Source organism: Ahaetulla prasina, chromosome 13 (genome assembly GCF_028640845.1).
Source record: "Ahaetulla prasina isolate Xishuangbanna chromosome 13, ASM2864084v1, whole genome shotgun sequence".
NCBI classification, from domain to species: domain Eukaryota; kingdom Metazoa; phylum Chordata; class Lepidosauria; order Squamata; family Colubridae; genus Ahaetulla; species Ahaetulla prasina.
Genome location: NC_080551.1, coordinates 302198 through 324436, shown reverse-complemented (window position 1 = coordinate 324436; position 22239 = coordinate 302198). Strand labels below are relative to the sequence as shown.

General features: G+C 45.5%; 2 protein-coding genes across 2 annotated transcripts; one reads left to right on the top strand and one right to left on the bottom strand.

Moving 5' to 3' along the window:
• The first annotated feature begins 380 nt into the window (after positions 1–380).
• Positions 381–2849, top strand: HYPK (huntingtin interacting protein K). Its single transcript, XM_058156008.1, has 4 exons — positions 381–600; positions 1605–1660; positions 2312–2363; positions 2487–2849. The coding sequence occupies exons 1-4, from the start codon at positions 415–417 to the stop codon at positions 2580–2582; spliced, it is 390 nt and encodes a 129-aa protein (XP_058011991.1). The 5' UTR covers positions 381–414; the 3' UTR covers positions 2583–2849.
• Positions 2850–2894: 45 nt separating this feature from the next.
• MFAP1 (microfibril associated protein 1) lies at positions 2895–11715 on the bottom strand. Its single transcript, XM_058156007.1, has 9 exons — positions 11528–11715; positions 11201–11420; positions 10980–11109; positions 10434–10625; positions 9574–9678; positions 9330–9490; positions 4327–4486; positions 4043–4132; positions 2895–3893 (listed from the first exon to the last, which is right to left on the bottom strand). Exons 1-9 carry the CDS (start codon positions 11607–11609, stop codon positions 3711–3713), a joined length of 1323 nt encoding a protein of 440 aa, XP_058011990.1. The 5' UTR covers positions 11610–11715; the 3' UTR covers positions 2895–3710.
• Between the last annotated feature and the right edge of the window lie 10524 nt (positions 11716–22239).

Genomic DNA, 22239 nt, shown 5'->3' with positions numbered 1-22239 from the left:
GCTCTGTCCAGCGCTTGGAGACCCTTCTTTCGCAGCGAGAGTTCCGCTTGGCAAGGCCGCCCAGATCTGCGGATCTTCCTCCTTCCTGCAGCCAGGAAGGCCTTTGCGCGGCTTCACCCCCGCGATCTCCGCCTCAGCCGGCTCTTTCCAGCTACTTCCCGGCCTCCAGAGCCGCTGAACGCGGAGCCCCACCCCCGTCCCCGGGCTGGGAAGGCCAAGACCGCCGGGGCTCCTCTTCCCGGCCGGCCGCCTCCTCTCGCGTCAGCCACCGCTTCCCGCCTGGCTGCTCTTGCACTCTCCCTGTCCCCCGGCAGCCTCCACCGGAAGTTACGTCCCGACTTCCGTTTCCGAGCTCTGCGGTTGGCCCGAGCGCGCGGTCCCGGAAGTGCGTCATTGCGCGGGGCCGGCGGAGTGATGGCGGCCGAGGGAGACGTCGAGCTGGAGCTGGAGGCCGAGCCCAACGGCTCCGCGGTCGGCGGAGATGGCGCCGGAGGGCGACCAGCCGAGAAGCCGCGAAAACACGACAGCGGCGCGGCGGATCTGGAGCGCGTGACCGACTACGCGGAGGAGAAGGAGATCCAGAGCTCCAACCTGGAAACGGTGCGGGGTGGTGGGGAGGAGGAGGAGGAAAGGGTCCCGCTCAAGTCTAGGCAGGCGGCCGGCCTTGCAGTTCCTTTGAATGGCCCACAGACACCGGCTTACGCGCCATTTCTTTTTCTTGGGCTGCATTCATGTGGACTGGAATATTACTTCCCGCCCCCACCCCTATTAATTCAACTTCTGTCCATATTCCCAGGCGCTAGAAGGTAACCATGTATCTGTGCACCCACAGCGATGTAGATGAGGTTAATTCATACTTCTCGACATACAATCTATCCCATAATTAAGCTTATACTTAATTCTCTACATCACCCCTGCATTCAAATTTATTTAATTTCTGTAGTACCCAACTCAACTAATTCTGGGTAGTTTACAATTCTAAAATTGTAAAACAATTTTAAAAATAAACATATTAACAAAATAAATAAGCACAAACATCTATGCCCTTCTTTTTCTTGTATTAACATGGCCTTTGCCATATTCTCTTAAAATTTAGAAACTGTTTACTGTTTTAGACAAACCTAAGTAATTTTTTCTAAATATGTAAATTACAAGTCATAGTATGCCATGGTTTTAGCCAGCTTAAATCTTTATAGCATATATTTTAGACTTCTGCTCCCAAGTAATGACTTTACAAATTTTAATATGCTGTTGCCCCAGAAATCTTTATTTGGAATTTTACTGCCTATACAAATCTGACCTAATTTATCTGAGAAATCAGATTATTTTTCTGGGGTACCTCTTACACAGGAATTCTGCAGAATAGAATTATTTTATTCCCTGACTCAGGTTTATTGGAACTCCTGCTGTGCATGGAGATTTCCATACTGCAGTTTCAAGTGGTTCCACAATGAAGAACCACTGAAAAGAGACAGGAAGAGTTCAAAGAAATTTTAAAACTCTTTGATTATGTGAAACTTTCTATAATGCCTGCTGCATAATCTGTTTTTATATATGCAAACTTTTCAGATGACTAAGCTTTCCTTTTGTTTAAATTTTCCTAGGCCATGTCTGTGATAGGGGACCGAAGGTCTAGAGAGCAGAAAGCAAAGCAGGAGCGGTGAGTGCTTGAACAATTCCAAACTTCTGTTCCCAAAGAGCAGCATGGGGCTTATAAGTATAAAACTATAGAATTCAACTGATTTCCTAGGTAGAAATTATGGCTGTGAGTTTAAGGGTGGTAGCGAACAGATCAAAAGAGAGTAGAACAGATTTATTTCAGCTATGACAAGTAAGCTCAAACTACAAGAGCAGATCAATTTGTAATGCCAAGTTCATTTCAAATGAATTTTAAATAAGCACACTTCTAAAAGGGAAATTATTTGAGTTTAGTAAAGGATATAGAAAACATCCCATGTCAGTTTAACAGAGTTGGAACGGACCTTGTAGTCTTCTAGGCCAACCCCTGGCCAAGCAGGAGACCCTAAAGAAGTTGTCAAAGAACTTCAGGGTATGCCAACCTTCCTGAGTATTCCAACTACTGCCAAGACAGAGTGATATAGAATGGTAGGTTTTGCATTTGCCTGGGAAATAATATTTAATGTCTATTTTTTTGCTATTGGAAGACCAAACCTAGGCTTTTTTGGGTTCTGTTATATAGGCAGTATTATTTGTTAAGTTCCATCTGGCACACTTGTAGGGAAAGAGGGGACAGAAGGACTGTACTCTTGTCTGGATGAATATAATCTTGAACTGTTTCTCTTCGTTGTAGAGAAAAAGAGCTGGCAAAAGTCACCATCAAGAAAGAGGATCTGGAATTGATTGTAAGTCTAGCATAGAACTTAAAAGTTGCCTTGACTTTAACAAGAGATATTTGAAATCTCAGAAAGTTCTGCGTGGATACCTGCAACTTGTACTGGCTAAAAATTTTCTTATCTTTTTTTTAGATGAATGAGATGGAAATATCTAGGGCAGCAGCAGAACGCAGCTTACGAGAACACATGGGCAATGTGGTGGATGCACTAATCACTCTTACCAATTGAGAACTCTGTGCTGGGTGTAATTCTGTGGAGAAAGTAAAAAATATGCCTTTGGAGGGCAGGGTAGGCACTGTATGACAAATTTTGAAGTTATTAAATCAAGTGTGATTTTCTAATTTACTGTGTTATATATAGATTGATGCAGATTAACCAGTTATCTTCCCCCAATTAATTAATTAAAAAGATTTTAAATCTTCCCTTCAAGAATTTTACTGAACTTCACATTTTTTACATATGCAATTTTTAAATTAAAGAAAATCAGAAAAAGGCTATCAGATTCTTGTGACTGATCTTTTCAAGGTAAAGAGGAACATCTGGAGATAGAAAAAATAAACTTTATTCCCAACTTTATCATTACTTGTACCCATTTTAGTGGTGATTTACCAAATTCAGTGGGGCCAGACTGATCTCAAAGAGATCATGAGCTATTCTGTTTCCCAAACTGCAGCTGTAAAACCAACCGTGGCAATGTGAGACCAACAGATTCCAAAATAAAAATGAAACAATCAAATGTTATCTGGAAAGTGAATTTCTATAAATTACATTGTATTAGCTCTAATGTTATTTTATTTGCAAACAATCCTCTAATGCTGTCACTGTTCTATCAATAAGAGCAGAACAAGGAGGGGGCTATTTCCCTGTTAAAGGCAAACTGGCTTCACACAAGCACTTGAACGATGTTTGCATGATGTTCATATGGTTCATTTAGTAAATTATAGAAACAAATAATGGCTTAGCATGTTTCATGAAAGCTGCTTTCCAGCCTTTTCTAGCACATCTATCTTTAACTTGTATGCAGCAATACAGATTTACTTGAAAGAGTTTTTGTATGACAGGATCAGATCATCAAACCACCAGGATAACAGCACTTTTCAGTCTTAAATTAAGATAAATGGGTCATTTAATAGTTTGCGCCCCCCCCCCACTATTTAAACAGTGTTCCTATAAAGAGCAGTTGTCTTTACAGTCAGTCAAAATTAGAAATGGGACTGCAAAAGATCTAAAGGAAAGTCCGTTAAGCTGAAACAGCGCCAGCTTAGTCGATTCAGGCTAATAAAAATATTTTGTGGTCACAAGTAACTAAGTAGTTGAGCCAGAGCTAAAAGAGGGATCTGGATGATCCTTCCCCATTCAAGTCACTTTCCGCTTCTTAGCAGAAGGTCTCTCAAAGACATCCCGCACGCCAGCTGCCTTCTGCTTGAAGAACTTTGTATTCTGGGCACTCTCCTGCCCCCAAGCAGAGTCGAAGGAAGTTGTGTCCTGGTCCACTAGGTGGGTGTATTTAGTCCGTCCAGAACGCCCAAAGTTCTTCACCTGGATAGCAAAGAGAAGAAAGTGTGGGAAAGATTGAGATGAGGTCTCTGGAATTGCTCACCTGGCCCATATGCTGTCCTGAGAATGCTGGTGGGAGTCACAAAGCTTATCCTGACTCCAATCTGCAACTGGGCTCCTCTCCCATTTACCTGCATGACTTTAGGTAAGATTGTCTTGTTGAAGTGATCCTCTAGAGTTGGTGCACTGAAGTCCCTCTTGTACACATCCTCATCTTCATCCTGAAGAAGCAAGAGCACACCTGAGCACAGGGAAGTCTGACAACTATTGGGGATAGGAAAAAGACCCCAACATTCGTTTGCAGGGAAGATAAAATTGATGGGGACAAAGCTGTTATTACAGAGGATGACAAAGGGCAAATCTGGCTGTTGAACAGATATTTGATTCTCTTTCAGTTTTGGGGCAAAATGCTTACCATGAAGAAGGCACCGCGGTGATAATATTTCTGCAGGAACTTGTATTTGCCCTTCACGGCCTTATTGGTGATGACCTTGCCATTGGCTCGGAGCTCAGCCCGGCGTTCCTCCTCAGTCAAATTCCGTACACGTTCAATCTCTGCTTTCTCCTTCTCCATCCTATATAGAATAAAAACTTATAGCCACACTCTCTCCATCCCTCCTGATGTTTGATAAATGACTTTTACCAAATCCAGCCTTTTATTGTCAATGCACCACATCTCTACAATGAAATTGAATTTTAGCAGCTTGCAGATCTCTTAGCTCACAGAAGGTTGCCAAGCGGCCATAGGGCTTGTCCAGTATTACAACAGCCTAATTTTGTGTTCCTGACAGCATAGAAAGCTTTTTTGTGAAGATTTTTCTTTAAACACCCCAAGAGTCAGATCATATCATTATGGGATTTACAATACCCCCCTTGATAATTTCTCTAGAACCAAGAACTGATAGACCAGGCATCACTATTACGGCCCTTGACCAACTGCCGATGTAGTCTTATGCATATGAAGGCCTTTCACTGTTGCAGCCTGAAGAGATGGATATGGTGCTAGATAAAATGCAACTTACAGCAATAGCACTTAGACTTTTACACCGCTTCATAATGCTATCCTTGCGATTTCTCCCTTGCTGTTCCTAGTTCATCACATTGGATGGGAGGAATCTAGTTGTTCTGAGAAAGCAGAAACTGCAACTTGAAAAGGGAACAATCCATAACTATATCATGAAGCTTTCTACTCGTGATGCTATTCTCTGGGATTGGAACCATCTGCTCCTTTTTAATACTCACTTCCAGGCCAAGATGCTTAGGAGTGGCTGCCCTATGATCTCCGGCATGCTCGGCATTTGGGGCAGACTATTTTCAAGTCACCTTGAATGAAGTAGCTTGATTGGGAGATCTCTCTCCCAAGCATATTACCTAGGTTGACTCCCCACAGAGCCTTTATATTTGCTGAATTCTATATTTTGCCATCCTTGTTGCCAGTAATAAGGTTTAGTATTTCCAGCGCATGAGCAGCTCTGCTGTCCTTTTAGAGAAACTGAATAAATCTCCTGCAGGCTTTTGCGCAGTTTGGCAAACTGACTTATGAATCCCCTATTAAGCTACAATAGCTCAAAGCAGGAAAAAAAACTAGAAGCCTGAACTGTCTAGAAAGGTGAGCAAATTCTGTACCATCCTGTTTGGTGTTACACATTTGAGAGTGTAATTATTAATTCTTCTAACTAAGCTAAACCAGCTACAGGTACCGGAACAGACTTGTAAGTGGATCACAAGCTTCCTAACAAACAGAAAGCAGCAGGTGAAGCTAAGCAAGATCACATCAAATACCTGTACAATTAGCACAGGGCCCCCCCAAGGCTGTGTGCTCTCCCCACTTCTCTCTGTATACCAATGACTGCATCTCCAATGATCCATCTGTTAAGCTACTGAAGTTCGCAGATGACACAACAGTGATTGGTCTCATTCGAGACAATGACGAATCCACATATAGACGAGAGGTCGAACGACTAGCCTTGTGGTGCAACCAAAACAATCTGGAACTGAACACACTCAAAACCGTAGAAATGGTGGTAGACTTTAGGAGAAACCCTTCCATACTTCCACCTCTCACAATACTTGACAACACAGTATCAACAGTACAAACCTTCAAATTTCTGGGTTCTATCATATCGCAAGATCTCAAATGGACAGCTAATATCAAAACATCATTAAAAAGGACAACAAAGAATGTTCTTTCTGCCAACTCAGTAAGCTCAAACTGCCCAAAGAGCTGCTGATCCAATTCTACAGAGGAATTATTGAGTCTGTCATTTGCACCTCTATAACTGTCTGGTTCGGTTCTGCAACCCAACAAGAAAAACACAGACTTCAGAGGATAATTAGAACTGCAGAAAAAATAATTGCTACCAACCTGCCTTCCATTGAGGACCTGTATACTGCACGAATCAAGAAGAGGGCCGTGAAAATATTTGCAGATCCCTCGCATCCTGGACATAAACTGTTTCAACTCCTACCCTCAAAACGACGCTATAGAGCACTGCACACCAGAACAACTAGACACAAGAACAGTTTTTTCCCGAAGGCCATCACTCTGCTAAACAAATAATTCCCTCAACACTGTCAGACTATTTACTGAATCTGCACTACTATTAATCGTTTCATAGTTCCCATCACCAATCTCTTTCCACTTATGACTGTATGACTATAACTTGTTGCTGGCAATCCTTATGATTTATATTGATATATTGACCATCAATTGTGTTGTAAATGTTGTACCTTGATGAACGTATCTTTTCTTTTATGTAGACTGAGAGCATATGCACCAAGACAAATTCCTTGTGTGTCCAATCACACTTGGCCAATAAAATTCTATTCTATTCCAATTATGCTGCTAACTTAATCTATACAGTTGCATCTAGCACATGGCGCACAAACTATCTTTTTCTCCCCTCCCATTTTGATTCCATCAACCATGGAATTTTTCTGTTCACTACCTTGCAAAAACATGATTTCGCTACCACCTGGAAAATCTATCCCAAAAGATGGTAGTGTAGACCAGCTCTTCAGCTCCATCAAAGTTTATCTATGGAAACCTATAAAAAGAATGAATGAATAAATGATGATTTTTGTTAAATATTAATGATGTAGAGTTTTAGTCATAAATGTGGACTGTGGATGGTCACATCCGTGACAAAGATGGTGTTCTTGTGATGCACAACCTACAAAGAAATTAATCTTTTAAAGATTACCTGAAGAATTTTGACTGAAAGTTTGTAAGAGGAGCAAAATTTTAGAAGTTCAGTGTGGCTGGGGGCACAGACTGGATGCCTGATCTTCAGTGAATTCCTGACAAACGTATGAACTTGAGAAACCACATTCTCATTTGTTGAGTCAAATAAGTATGTGATGAAATGAACAGGTTCCATAGACTTGTAACATTCTTCAAGTCCATCCCCTGCCCAAGGAATGAATCCGTGTATGACACAATGAGGACTATGGATCTGAAACTTAATTCATAAAATATCAAAGGGAAAGGTGAGCAAAAGGAGTTGTGCCAAAAAGGTGAAAGCAAGAGGAAGTAATAAATCTGTGTACCTCCTCTACTTACTAAAAAGGTGAAAATGGATGGGGAAATTTTAAAATGTGCAAATGATAACATATTTGTTGTACATTTGGTTACAAGAAGTAAATGTCTTTGACTTTACTACCTGTAAATTGGGTGTATCAGAAGAAAGAAGCTCCATGCCAAGACACTACCGGCTTAAGCAGCAGGTAAAACAAGAAGCACCAAGAATGAACGAACGCTGACAAGACACCCTTGGAGTAGAACACCAGGTCCAATTCTGCTTGCCACAATACAAAAGGGATGCTGAGCAACAAAGATGGCGATTTTGCTTGGATGCAAAATCCTGACAAGTGCTGATAAGAACTGTGTATTTTTAGCCTAAAGAGAAGGCTAATGAGAGAGAAAACAAGTGCTCTTCCACAGTGGAAGGCTCAGCACTGGGAAGAGAATGGGGATAGGGTAGGATAAGAATGGAAGGTTTACAAGGTGAAATCCAGCCTAGTTTACATAAGGAAGAATTTCTTGACTGTGAGAAGCAGTGGAATAGTTGCCCCCCTCCCCTTGAACTAACAAGTTTTCAAGAAAAGAGAGGAGAGCCATTGATCTGGGATGCTCTGAGGATACCCACTCTGGGAAGGGGGTTGGGAGTGAGGCTGAAAGGTATAACAGACTTAAAAGGGGGAGGGGGAAAGGAGAGGAAGGGAACACAAGCAGAGACTGAGGAAATGAGCAGAGAAGGCCCAGTCAAAAGCATCTGGGCAACAGAAGAAAAGGATATTATTATTGTGGAGGTGTGGTACCTTTTTCAAGCCAGCCAGAAAATCTGGATCATTCCTTTCTGCACAACGTTACTGAACTTTCAGAGAAGTGCCTTAATAACAGTGGAAAACTTCAGTTATTCAGACATCTGCTGGAAAGCCATTTCAACCAAGACTGCCCAAAGATTTCTTGTAACTGTTGCTATTTAATTTTTTAAAAACTAGAGAAGAGTCAAAGAGATTGGCTGCTCAAAGAAGTAAAAGCAATGAGTAGATTAGGAAGTCACCACAACATTTTGAGTCTAAGATACAAGAGAGAGAAGAGATTGGAGCATAGCCATACATGCATATTAGATTTCAAAAAAAGTCAATTTCAACAAGTTTGAAGAAGTATTAGGCGACAGTATCCCTAAAACCTTAAATCCTTAAAACAAAAGGAGCACAACTGGGTTGGAAACTTCTCAGAAATACAGGTGGTCTTCTGTTTACAACCAGTAGTTCAGTGACTGTTCAAATTTATGTGGAATGCTGCCCCTTGCAGCATTCTTGTGGTCATGATAATGATTTCAATGTTCCTTCCCAGTTTCCCAGAAGCAAAGTCAATGGGGAAACTGACAAGAACTCAGAAGTTAAGCAAGGTCATATGAGGTCACATATTCCTCCCTAAAGACAGCAACCAGAATTGTCAGGGAATGCTGATACTGTCATGCATTCATGTGATCACATGCTTTCTGACATGCCTCTGTCCTGTATCAATGAGGCTGGAAAGATTCCCCCTGTTGCAACTACAGTGCTAATAGGTAAACTGTTAAACATATTGTGCAAGATTGCCAACAATGTGAGTTCTCTGCATGAAGCAACACCAGACAAATGTCTGGATAGCTGAATTGGACAGCCAATTACAAGGCCACTGATCAGCTGTTTGGCAATGTGACAAGCTACTTTGGGAGGTGCTAGAGTTGCTTACAAAGGCTGAATGGCCCCTCCATCAGAAAGGTGTAGCATTGGAATCCCATACTGGGATGGGGGCTGGATAAAAAAAAAGCAGGCAGTAAATAACTTGGCATTAACAATCCTCCTCCTCTTGTGAGGAGAGAAGGTTTTAACTTTTTTCCCAATCAAAGCTCTGATTATACTTACGCCTCACGTTCCTCACGATCTCGCTTGATTCGCTTCAATTCTCGCACTTTCCAAGCTTCATACTCTTCTTCATCATTTTCATCATCAGTATCCAAAGCATCAAGGGCTGCCAAAGAACGCCTGTTCTCCTCCAATTCCTTCTTGGCTTCTTCTTCTACAATCTGCAGCAATTTAGGGGAGAGAAAGCCTCCTGAAGGACCACATTCCTTGTGTCTCAATCACCTGCTCCTTCCTTTCCCAATACCTTCAGAGTGTACTTGCGCCTCTCTTCAGCCATACGTTTGGCCTCTTGCTCCAGTTCCTTCTGTTTCAGTGCCTCTGCTTCTCGCTCCTGGACTGTGATTCGGTCCTTTCTGCAACAGATATTTGTGCCATTGAATAATATCCAAATTAAATATTTTCTAGAAGAAAGCTTTATTAGAATTCACACCCATTGTGGGAAGAAAAATGCCTTGGAAGGTACCCAAAGTGGAGGTGTAATTATATGCCACCAACATTTTAAAAGAAAAGCTGTGAAATACCACTCAGGCTCAAGAAATCAATGCCCACTGTCACCTCCTCCCCTTCCTTTTCTTAATTTTTTTAAATTTGCATTTATATCCCGCCCTTCTCCGAAGACTCAGGGCGGCTTACACTATGTTAGCAATAGTCTTCATCCTATTTGTATATTTATATACAAAGTCAACTTATTGCCCCCAACAATCTGGGTCCTCATTTTACCTACCTTATAAAGGATGGAAGGCTGAGTCAACCTTGGGCCTGGTGGGACTAGAATCTGCAGTAATTGCAGGCAGCTGTGTTAATAACAGACTGTCTTACCAGTCTGAGCCACAGAGGCCCCCATTTTGCAGATGATATGGTTTTTATAATTGAGGAACCTCTAAAATCAGCCCCCAAAGTGATTAAAAAAATAGAAGAATTTTGCACACTGGCAGGTTTAAAAATTAATTTTAAAAAATCTAAATTGCTAACAAAAAACCAAGAGAAAATAGTATGAATATTCAGATAACAAAAAAATAATAATCTAGGGATTTGGCTAACAGCAAGAGGTTCCTCAATCAAAAAGGACAATTATGAAAAATTAATACTGCAAATTAATGGAACTTGCTTGCGAATGAAGACAGGTTTAAGACGTGGTTCAGTTTCATCTTCACTATCTGTATACTCCTCATATTCAGACTCAGTTTCAGACTCCTCCCCAGAACGGCCTTCATCTTCCAGTTCCATCACTTCCATCTCCTCATTCTTGCGTTCCTGAGCACGCTGGCGCATCATATTACGTCGACGTTCAATTTCCTGTTAAGGAGGGATAAAGGGAAAAGGTTATCATGTGTCCATGCACCCCCTACCCCATTCCAACCAGTCAGTTATCAATTTATGGGTATATTAAAATTACACAAGTATAGGACCTTTACATGTCAAATGGTCCAGATCCAACTCCTGGAATCTCTAGCAAAAGCTGAGGAAAAATGGCCAAGATTCTAGATGTTGCCAGTCAGAACACTGGGCTACTGGATACGCTACAAAAATATTCCCCCACATTTCTAAATTCAGCTGGGCTCATTGCTGCTGCTCTTGCAAACCTCCAAAATTTATTCAAAGGTGCAGTCCAATGCCAAACGCCACACTGGCTCTTCCGCCTGCACATACCTCATCGTCTACTTCTTCCTCTTCTTCCTCACTGGTGTCCTCACGCTCCACATGCCAAGCTTCACCCTCAACTTCAGAATCGCTCTCCCCCACCACTTCTGGCTCCACAATCTTGCGGTGCCTTGCCAGCCTGGAAGACAAAGGTCATTTTCCTCTCTCTGCCTCTGCTGGGTTGCAAAAAAGCCTCCAGGCATGGCCTAGATAGCCTGGCTGCCACTCACTTCTCTTCCACATCCTCGCTGACGCGGTTCTGCAGGCGGCGCAGCCGGGGGTCGCTGGCCAGCTCCTCCTCCTGCTCCTCGGGCTCCAGCTCCTGCTCCTTGGCTTTCTTAATGAACTGGAACTCCTCGTCTTCCTCGTCGGAGGACTCCATGGGTGCATAGTCGGGGCGTTTCCCCGAGACGTACCGCTTCACCTTCACCTTCTCCATGGAAATCTCCCCTGGAATAAACGGGCGGGATTCAGGCTTTCCAGCTGAGTCCAGCACCCCCTCTTCCTTCCCCTCCGCCTCTCCCCGCCGAGGACCCCCCCTCCCGCCCCCTCCTCACCCTTCTCGTTGCGGACGGGCACGGCCCCCGCCGTGGACTGGATCGGGGGCTGCTTCATGAGGGCGCTGCTGGAACCCGACATGGTGACGGTGGGGAGGGCGCGAGGAAGGACGGCTGCTCGTCCGCCCCGCGTAAACACAGGACTGACGGGAGATGGGCTTCCGTTTCCGGCTGCTGCTCTGACCCGCTTCCGCTTCCGGGGACCGTGGGGGCGGAGCCTCGGCGCCCTTTTCCGAGGTGGGGCTTAAGCGGGGCAGCCCTTCTGGAGCGGCACCCGAAGTCTCCGTGGTGTTGCTCCGGCTTCGGAGTCCGGAGGGCGAGCTCGCGTGAGGGGGGATGGAAGCGCCTAAAGCCCGTGGTGAGGGGCGGCGGCGGCTCGGTGCCTCTGCTCGGCAGGAGGATCGGCGCGTGGACGGGACGGCCGGTCGGTTGCGAAGGAGCAGCCGGACATCTTTCTGACCGGAAAAAGAGGAATTATTCAACAACGGTTATTCACCAATCTGGAAACAGCGGCACACGTGTTTAGAGGGAATAATAAAATCTACTTGGCAAGAAAGAATTGCAGCAATCACATTTTCTATTTCAAGGGGTTCAAATTCCAAGCCCCACAAGGTATATTTAATGGCTGGCATGGACTAGTAAGGAGTCGTATATAATCCAGCAAAGGGGCAAATATTAAATTCAAGAATTTCCAAGATTTAAAAGAGCAAGGTGCCCCCCCCCCATTCCAAGTTTCAAATTGTACTGCCGAGCTATTTGCCTGAGTGGATTTCAGCGTGGATTATATTTCCGTCATCTTAATGGAAGACCTACCAGAAGGGTTGCAGATGTATTTGGGTGGGTGTACACTTTTTTCCCTTGAAAATATTTAATATATTGGAATTATTTAGCAACTTGTTAAAAGTTTGGGATAAATAAAGAAAAGGAATAACTCCATATGTCTCCTTTCTTGATTCCTTATTGAATGTCTATTTTATGAGGAAGGACTAAAATTTGCTCAGTGCAGACACAATAATCTATTTAGATTACAATATTTCATTGAGCAAAATTAAGATCTCTCCAGCCACATGCTATTCCAACCTTGAGTAATTTAAGATGGATTCTTTAAAAAACTTGAGAAGACTCGTCGTTTGGCTGGCTTTGGTGCTGGGACTTTCTTCATCGTACACTTTTATACAAACTTATTTTCAAAACAGAACTATGTTCTTATTGTTTAATGTTAAGGAAAACACACCATTAGAAAAATTTTCTGCAATTGTGTATTCAGCATGGGCTTTACCTGTTTTTGTGGCCCGGGAGAAAAACAGAAGAGCAGCTATTTCTGAGTGCTGCTATTTGTTTGGTGAAGATCTCCAAACTTTTGAATAAAGATGTCCGAGAGGTTCCAAGGACACCTTTCAATTAGGTTGTTTTCTACTAAACGTGAAAGAAAACACATTTTCAGTTTGTGCATGCTCAAGTAAATTTCAGAATTCAGTTTGAATGCCAGAAGTTCTTTTCTCAAATTGCTTACACACTTCCTTTATTTGCAGATATTGGCAGGTTCGCCTTCCCTGATATAGCCAGAATGCAAAAAACGTTTCATCCCACAATAGTAGAGTTTATAGCTCAGGATGTTGTGGGAACCCAGCCATTATTTTGGTATGTGTGAAGTAAGCCATCATGAGAAGCCAGGCTGAGTGGCTCGGGACAAACTACCAGGTTCCGAACTCTGGCCTACTGTAATACTGGTCTGTCTGTCTGTGTAGGTAGATTTCTGACCTGGTATTGGAGAGGGGAAGAGAATGACCACTAGTCTGCTGGGTTAGGGCAGAGATCAGTGTCTATCCTTTTAACAACCAGCTTTGCTGTGTTAATGGGCGTTTCCAGTGCAGAGAACAGATGACGGTGCTCAGCAGGCCACTTCCTGTGTAGTAGAGTTCATTCATAGCAAGGCCTAGGATCCAATCTGCTAGGAATGTTTATTTGTGGTATGAAGCCCTCACCTTGCCAGGTGCTGTGATTTCCAATATCAAATAACTCAGTTCTACTAGGCCAAGGGATGGTTTCCTGCTGGGCTGGGGCTTTGTTCAGAGACTACTTAGTTGCTTGTGAACATCAAGAAACTCACAGAGAAAGTTTTTTGGTGTTCTTTGTGTGGAGCCCAATTTCCAAGCTCTTCAGAAGTAAAAAGATGTTAATATGAAAACAGTCGGGGCTGTGGCTGCCCATGTGGAGGGTCTTGAGGAGAAATGCAGGAGGGGGGACATCTGCTTCACAGCAGAGGGAGCTCAGCTCGGGATGTACCTCCTCCAGTTTTCACTGTTCCTTTATAACTACCTTCCTGGCTGGCCTTGATCCAGGTCAGCTAAGATCAGCCTTCTGGGATGCAAAGTCTTGGCAGCATGCTGGCTGCAGACACTGATTGCAGGCTGGCTTCCCCTGGCAGGTTGACTAAGGTGAAGGTCAACAGTTTCTGGTTTGGCAGGTCTTCATATTAAGCAACATGCCATGTTAAAAACATGGTCTGGTTATTTGGGCACAGTACTTTGTGTGACATAGGAATTCTAGTTTCCTAACATGGGTAAAGTTGAAGATTAGTTTGTTGTGTAAACCTAACCTTTGCTTGACTGGCTTCAAAGCAACTCTTTTATTTGTACTCATCTACAAAGGAAGAATTACAATGCTGGTAGCCAGTTTTTGTTTTTTTTTAAAGAACATGACTCAAGAATAGAAGATTGTTAATGATGGTCCCTGACTCTGGAAAGTATATGAATAAGCATTCTATCAGGACATACTAGTATTAGATAAAAATGCACAATTCTCTTTTCTAAAATTGTAGCCTGCTTTACACATAATGCTATTCCTGGATTTAGTTTTCTTTACTATGGTTTGTGTTAAGTTCGGGAAGTAACGAGGCTGGAGACCAGGGTAGGGACAACAGCTCTTTAATATATGGTGAACCCAGCAACCTGGCTGGGGAAAAACAACCCTTTATATACTGTTTAACCGGCGGCTTCAACCAATCAGCAACGTGCTTGTTTCCCGCCTAAATATTTAAAGATACATAACACTCCTCCCCTCCCAGAAAACACTTTACCATTATCTACATATTATTTACATGTTATTTTTCGACGTAGTCACGCAAATAACCTGGGCGTCTCCTAATTCTTTCGGACCTGCGCGGTTCAGTCCTGGGTGGTGTTTTGAGCTGGTCGGAGGGGCTTTTTTCTCCTCCCAGCTCTTTCTCTAGGCCATCGGGCCCTGGATTACTGGCAGTCTCTTTTTCTTGGCCCTCCGGCCTTGGATTACTTTTGGAGTTTTCCCTGCTGTTTCCGTCGGGAACCTGATGGCGTCGCTGGACCTCCGGGACCTCAGCTAAGTCTTGCGCCTCCCCCGGGTTATGGTCAGCTGTGGGTTCAAATAATGAGTAGTCATGATCTGTCTCATTTAGCTCGGGTTGTTCAGCTATTCGTTTCCTTATCTGATCTATGTGGCGCCTCCATACTCGGTTGTCTTGTAACTCGACCAAGTATGACTTTGGACCGGTTGCTTTTATGATTTGCCCTGCGAGCCAACTTGGGCCGTCCCCATAGTTGCGGGCCCACACTCGGTCGCCTATGCCCATTTCTCTCGTTTTTTCTAGTTCCCCCTTGTAACCCTCTGGTGTGTAATGGGGATTCAAACGGTCAAGTGGGCACCGGAGCTTCCGTCCCATCAATAATTCGGCTGGGCTTCTGCCTGTAGCAGTGCTTGGGGTTCTGTGCTGAACGGCCAGAAAGAAATCTATCTTTGTTTGCCAGTCACCTGGCTTGAGCCTGGACAATGCCTCCTTAGCGCTCCGGACGGAACGCTCTGCAAGGCCATTCGACGCAGGGTGGAAAGGCGCAGAGAGGGCATGTCGGATGCCCTCCTCTGCCAAGTATTCCTCAAACTGGGCTGCCGTGAATTGCGGGCCGTTGTCGGACACCAGAGTGTCGGGCAACCCGTGGGTTGCGAATAGGTGGCGCAGGGCTGCGATTACTGCCTCGGCCGTAGTGGATTTCATGAGTATGATCTCCAACCATTTAGAGAATGCGTCGACAACCACTAGGAAGGTTTGGCCGTGGAAAGGGCCAGCAAAATCAATGTGGATTCTTGACCAGGGCCCTTGGGGTTTTTCCCATTCCCTGACTGGGGCCGTTGGGGGTAGAGGTCTGGACTCTTGGCAAGCCTGGCATTTCCCTACCCTCTCAGCAATCTCTGAGTCCATGAGTGGCCACCACACATAGCTTCTTGCCAGCCCCTTCATCCTTACGATCCCTGGGTGACCCTCGTGGAGGAGGTCCAATACCTTTCCCCTTAATTTATCCGGGATTACCACACGATCACCCCATAACAGGCACCCCCCTTGAGCCGAGAGCTCATCACGTTTTTTTACAAATTCCTTAAACCGTTCGCCCGGCGCGGCCACCCTCTTGTACCCAACCGGTACAGTCCTTAACATAATGTCGGTATGATGCCGAGCCACTTCCTTAGATGTGACTGGGCCAGAGTCAAGAGTCAATAAGCAGGATGGGCGCCCCCGGAGTGGGATCTTCGATCGCCCCTGGTAGTGGGCATCTGCTTAACGCGTCCGCATGCCCCACTTCTTTTCCTGGTCGATGCTGCAGCTTGTAAGAATAAGCGGCCAAGAAAATAGTCCATCGAGTCAATCGTGGCGAAAGTGCCACAGGCGTTGGTGATCGCCAGCCAGTATTCCTAACAGCGGTCTGTGGTCAGTCACAATTTCAAAGTCTCGCCCAAAAACATATTCGTGAAATTTTTCACCCTGACACAATTGCTAGCGTTTCCTTATCTAACTGGCTATAGTTCCTCTCTGGGAGGACATCGTTCTGGAGTAGAAGGCTATAGGGGCTTCTGTGCCGTTTGGCAGTCTGTGGCTGAGTACAGCCCCACCCCGTAAGGGAGGCATATAAACCAGCACTAGTGGCAATGAGCTATGGTACTGTATGAGCAGGCTGTCGCTCGAGAGCAGGTTTTTTACTGCTTCGAAAGCCCTACTTTCCGACTTCCCCCAAGACCAAGCAGTATTTTTCCCTAGAAGTTTATGCAGCGGTTCAGCAACGGTCGCTTTGTTTTTTAAAAAAACCGCGTAAAAATTCACTAGCCCTAGGAATGCCTGTAGCTCTGTTTTGTTTTTTGGCGCTGGAGCCTTTCTGATTGCCTTGACCTTGCTCTCAGTGGGGTGAATTCCTTTCTTGTCTATTCGGTAGCCCAAGAATTCGACGGATTCTACCCCTATCTGGCATTTGTTTACTTTAACCTTTAGTCCGGCTGACCGGAAAATGCCCAGAACTTTTCTCAAACGCTCCCCCAATTCCTCTACGTTTTCGGCTGATATCAATACATCATCGAAGTAGGGAACTACCCCTGGGAGCCCTTGCAGCAGTCGTTCCATCAAATTTTGGAACAGCCCCGGTGCCACACTCACCCCAAATTGTAATCGGGTACACTTGAAGGCCCCCCTGTGAGTTACAATCGTTTGGGCTTCAGCTGTGTTGGCGTCTACGGGCAGTTGTTGGTAGGCTTGAGCCAAGTCTAACTTTGCAAAGACTTGCCCTTGCCCCAAAGAGTGCAGCAAGTGTTGCACCACGGGAACTGGGTAAGCGCTTTTCTGTAAGGCTTTGTTTAGCGTCGCCTTGTAGTCAGCGCAGATTCTAATTGACCCATCTGGTTTTACTGGGGTGACGATTGGCGTCTCCCACTTTGCGTGATCGACTGGCACCAAAATCCCCTGATTTATGAGCTTATCTAGCTCCTTGTCAATTTTCGGTTTAAGGGCAAAAGGGACTCTCCTTGCCTTTAACCTAATGGGAGCTACCTGGGGGTCTAAGTTGAAGGAAATAGGGGTCCCCTTGTACTTGCCCAGGCAGTCCTTGAAGACATCTTCGAACTCGTTCATGAGTATGTCTTTCAGGTTACAGTCACTTTTGTAGATGCCAGTCACTCCCATGCCCAGTGCACGAAACCAGTCTAGTCCCAACAAACTAGGCAGGGTCCCTTCGACGATCGTGATGGGCAGGGTCTTCTTGTGTGGTCCGTACTCGACTCGGACGGAGGTGGTCCCTCGAACAGGGATGCGATTCCCTTGGTAGTCGTGGACTCGTAGCCGTTGTGTTTGCAGGTGGCGCTTCGCGACTGATGGCAGTGACTTCGCAAAGTGTCCCAGGACATGATGGTGATCGCTGACCCGGTGTCCACTTCGAGTCGGCACCGTACTCCCTCTATTTTGGGTTTGGTGAAGATCTTCTTCTCCACCCGGGTTGAGGCGCGGCCTATGACCACCGTCGTTTGGTTTGAATCCGCGCCTTTTTTGTTTGAGCCAATCGCGGGTCGCCTTGCCGATCCCGCGCTCTGATTGGCCGATTTAAATTTTCGGCGGGAAGGTTGGGGAGCTCGACAGACTTGAGCTAGGTGCCCCTTCTTCTCGCACCGCCGACATGTTGCGTCCTTGAACTTGCAGCGTTGGCGCTGGTGTTGACCCCCGCAACTTCCGCATTCGTCCCGGTTCTCTTGGCCCCGTTTCTCAGTTCGGCAAACCCCTTCCTCATCCTCACCGTCAGATTCGGTTTGGATCTCTTCTTGGTGCACCGGGGTTGACTTTGTGCTCGCCTTTGGTGTGAGAGGCTTTTGCAGTGTCTCCGCCGCTTGGGTGGACATTTCATGCGCTCTGGCTTCGTCCAGGGCGTTTGCCAGCGTCAGATTGCTTTTCGATAGCAGCCGCCTCTGCAAACGCATGTCTCGGACCCCCCTGATGAGTTGCTCCAGCAGCACCTCGTCCAGGTCTCGGTACCCACAGTCTTTGGAGGCTTTCCGTAGGGCGGCCATGTAGTCGCCGATGGATTCGCCCTCTAGCTGTCGGCGCTCTCCAAATTCAAAACGCCGCACGTATTTGGACGGCGTTGGCGCGAAATGGTTTTTTAGAAGTGTTTGCAGAGTTTGCCACGATACCGATTGTATCGGCGTTGGCTCTGCCAGGGCTTCCGCGATGTCGATGACCTCGGGACCGCAGTGGCTCAAGAAGTATGCCCTTTTGCGGTTGTCTGGAACTCCTTGCAGTTCGTTGGCTTCTAGAAAGCTTTCGAAACGGGTCATATACGTTCCCCATTTCTCTTTAGCCGGGTCAAACGGTGCGGGCGGAGTGTAACTGGCCATCTCCGTTTTTCTGCCCTGTGTTTGCTGGGTTCGGATCTTTCGTACTTCAGGTCGGTTCTGGTGCTCTTTAGCCTCGAGATCCCACCTTCGTCGCCAGTGTTAAGTTCGGGAAGTAACGAGGCTGGAGACCAGGGTAGGGACAACAGCTCTTTAATATATGGTGAACCCAGCAACCTGGCTGGGGAAAAACAACCCTTTATATACTGTTTAACCGGCGGCTTCAACCAATCAGCAACGTGCTTGTTTCCCGCCTAAATATTTAAAGATACATAACAGTTTGTATATCAGAATCTAAATTACTTGCATTTTGTCAATCAGCCACATTCCTTATTTCTGGATGCTGGAATATTTTAAACATGAATTGTCTTTCTGCTTGAATCTGAAGCTACTCTATATGCATGTATTTATATGCTGCTTCAATCAATGAATTAACTCTGCCCAGTTAAGATGTGCCAGAATAAGAGCCGTAGAAATGTGGTAGGCGCAGTGTCCTCAAGTCTTTTTCCGCTACAAGGCAGAGATGGAAGACTGACCAGGAAATGCCAAAACACCCACCTCCTCCCACAATGCCAGCAAAAGACCTGTTTAACTGCTGACACAGAAAAAAACCCCAATCTAGCAAGCCTGATATGGAATTCCCAAGTAAACAAATAATTGTAGCTTATGTATGTGTGACTGTTTCATTCAGGGGGTGCTTCTTGGGCTTGATATTTATGAGGGTTTATTAGGCGAGTGGCTTCCTGCATTGAGCCTTTTTCTGTGTCACTAGTTAAACAGGTATTTAGCTGGCATTGTGGGAGGAGATGGGTGTTTTTGGCATTAAGCATTAAGCAAATAAGTATATAGTATGCAGTGATAAATACAAATGGACAATAGGATTAGCAAATGAATAAACAATACGATAAAAATATCAGCTAATGATTACAGAACAAATTTTTAATGTATCTGTCAGGGCGGCCAATCACTTTTTTGGCTAATGTTTTCTACTTCATTAAACAAAAATAAATAATACTTAAAACAGAAAAAGGTTGAATACATATATCATGAATAAATCCGAAAACGTGATTAGGAGAGTCCAGAATTCTCTCCCTTGTCCTTCTGTCCTAGAAATAACTTTGTGAAATAGGCAGCCGGGGAGCAAATGAACTGTACCCCAGACCACCAACCCCAAAGAATATTGCCGTGTTCAGGCAATGTCTGTGCATTAGAGGAGCTTCTTTGCCTCTGCAGCCATGTGCCACTGCACTACAAAAACATATTTCTATGGCTGCCAGTCCCATAGCAGTGACTGGGTGAAGAACCAACAATTTCATACTCCAACCCCCCAAAACCCAGGTTAAAACAGTAGTCCCAACCTGGAAAAGCAACATTTAGCCAGCAAAGTTCCCCTAAGCCCTTGGCCTGAATACCAGTGGAATAGCTTTGGCACCTTACGGGAGGATGCCAGTGTCAGGACCACACAGACACGGGGCAGGCAAGCAAGCATGGCAACAAGTTGTTTGCTGGAAGGGACCCACAGTGTGCCCTCCCACCAGCTCTGGGGGGCAGAGCAGAAATGATGGGAGAGGCAGTCCTGCAACAGCCAGGCTGGCCTTATGGGAGATAAGCAGCTCCTTGAATCCCACCGGTGGCCAGAGCAGCTCAAAGAGCCATGGGGTTGCTACCCAAACATTGCTTCTGGGCCAGCTGAGCCTCTACCAGGCTTATGACTGGCTGATTGAGTCAAATTCTTTGAGAAATTCATTTCAGGCACCCAGGGACTTTCCCGGTGTAGCTGTCTATATCAAAATATATTTATAAAAAAAAGTGATCACAATCTGAATCATCTTCAATTTTTGGGAGGAAGGTTATCTGCTTTCCACAAGGCCAAATACTTAGTGAGACTTTAGCAACCACTTAGAGTGCGCGGTCAAAAAGAAAATGGGAATTTTCCTCCAGTGTTTTGAGAGAGTTGGATTATAATCAAAGGTTTCCATAAAGCAAAATCCATTGGAAAGAGCTTGGTTCCGATACCCATAAAGACGTCTCAGGCAACCCTATTTGCCACTTTAAGCACCAAAGTCTCTGGGACATTTATTTTCCCCAAATGCCACAATTCCCTGATGGCATATTTCTTTCTCAGGAGACTTGGAAGGCCAACTCAGGATGATTCCAAAAAGAAGGATTCAGAAGGAAAGGGGGGTTTGGGATTTGTGAAGACTGAAGCTGGCCCTTGCCTGTTCACAAGGCTGTAGGGCTGGTGGAGAAATACAGTGGTTTAGAGCAAGAAAGGGGGTGAGAGGAAAGTGCCCCTCTTTCCTATGTCTAAGCGTGCAGGATAATTAGACTGAAAGAAATGACAGCTGGAATCAATTGGAGGCCAAATCACTAACAATTTGCCATATGGAGACAACCCCACTTCGTTAGCAGACATTAAAGAAGACCTAGAATCACTCATTAGAAAATAGCAAGTGGACTATTAAATACTAAGGAGGCAAAGGTAACTGGCCTGGCCCATGAACATACTGACAGGTGATGGCGAAAGGTGAGGAGTCAAGAACAAAGGTGGGTGGAGAAGTTAAGAAGACTGGTCTTAAAGAGGAAGGCAATGACAGGCTCCATCCTGAAGATGATTTCAACCGGGACAGGTCCCTCCAGGCTTCCTGACAGGGATAAGATGGGGAAACCAGGGGATCAGAGAGGTTAAAAAATACTTGGAGATTTCAGTGGCTTGCATGTGTTACCATGAAGCCAAGGGTTAAGAAACGCTAGCCAACTCCCATGAAGAGAGATGGAAAATACTGGAGAAAAGATATCTGAGGGATAAACATGAAAGCCTCTTCACACTACTTCCCCAAAAGAGGTCACTGGGGGGTGAACACACCAGTAGTTTCTGTGGAGAAAGGGACAAATTAAAAGACCAAATTCTAGCTGAAAGTGAGAAAAATCTTCCTAACAGAACAACCCGACTGTGAAACCACTTCCTTAAAGGTGCTCTTTAATCAGAGACTCAACGTCAAACATGGGGGAGGCTTTAATTTCCCTGCCTGCAGGACGGTGGGCTGGATGGGCTCTTCCAAGTTCTGGCACAGTTGCCTCAATTCATTTTCCAAATAGGATTTGCGTCCTTCAGAAACGCTCAGAGTAGCGCCGCAACTCCCGAACACCCGACTGGAAGGACTACCGAGCCTCTCGTTCGACCAAATCCGCCAGCGCCGTTTGGACGCCCCAGGCCCGCATTTCTTTCCCTCGCGGCCGAGATCCCAGCTTCCCTCCGCACGAATCGGCCGTTTGGCGGCTGCTGCTGGGCTTCGTTATGGCTCCCTTGGCTTTGCCCTTCCCTGGGAGGCGCCTCCCGCGAGTCGGAGTTTGTCCCCTTCCCAGTGCGGGGCCCACAAACGGAGCGGAAGAGAGGCGGGCGGGCGGGGGGGCTTCGACCGGCCGGGGCTCTTTAGGCGCTGCCTCCGCACCTGCCCAGGGGATTCCCGGAGCCCTCCCGCCCAGCGGCCACCCGGCGTTCCGCGGGCTCTTCCTGGACACCGACCGGCCGAGCTCAG

What these genes read in the sequence shown, in the direction of transcription:
- MFAP1 (XM_058156007.1), bottom strand. Translation starts at nt 11,609, where the DNA reads ATGTCGGGTTCCAGCAGCGCCCTCATGAAGCAGCCCCCGATCCAGTCC. An exon ending in GATCGTGAGGAACGTGAGGC is followed by an intron (nt 4,487 to 9,329) that starts GTAAGTATAATC and finishes TATTCTATATAG; the next exon opens with GATGGAGAAGGAGAAAGCAG. An exon ending in ACCGCGGTGCCTTCTTCATG is followed by an intron (nt 4,133 to 4,326) that starts GTAAGCATTTTG and finishes TTGCTTCTTCAG; the next exon opens with GATGAAGATGAGGATGTGTA.
- HYPK (XM_058156008.1), top strand. Translation starts at nt 415, where the DNA reads ATGGCGGCCGAGGGAGACGTCGAGCTGGAGCTGGAGGCCGAGCCCAAC. An exon ending in CAGAAAGCAAAGCAGGAGCG is followed by an intron (nt 1,661 to 2,311) that starts GTGAGTGCTTGA and finishes TCTTCGTTGTAG; the next exon opens with AGAAAAAGAGCTGGCAAAAG. An exon ending in AAGAGGATCTGGAATTGATT is followed by an intron (nt 2,364 to 2,486) that starts GTAAGTCTAGCA and finishes TCTTTTTTTTAG; the next exon opens with ATGAATGAGATGGAAATATC.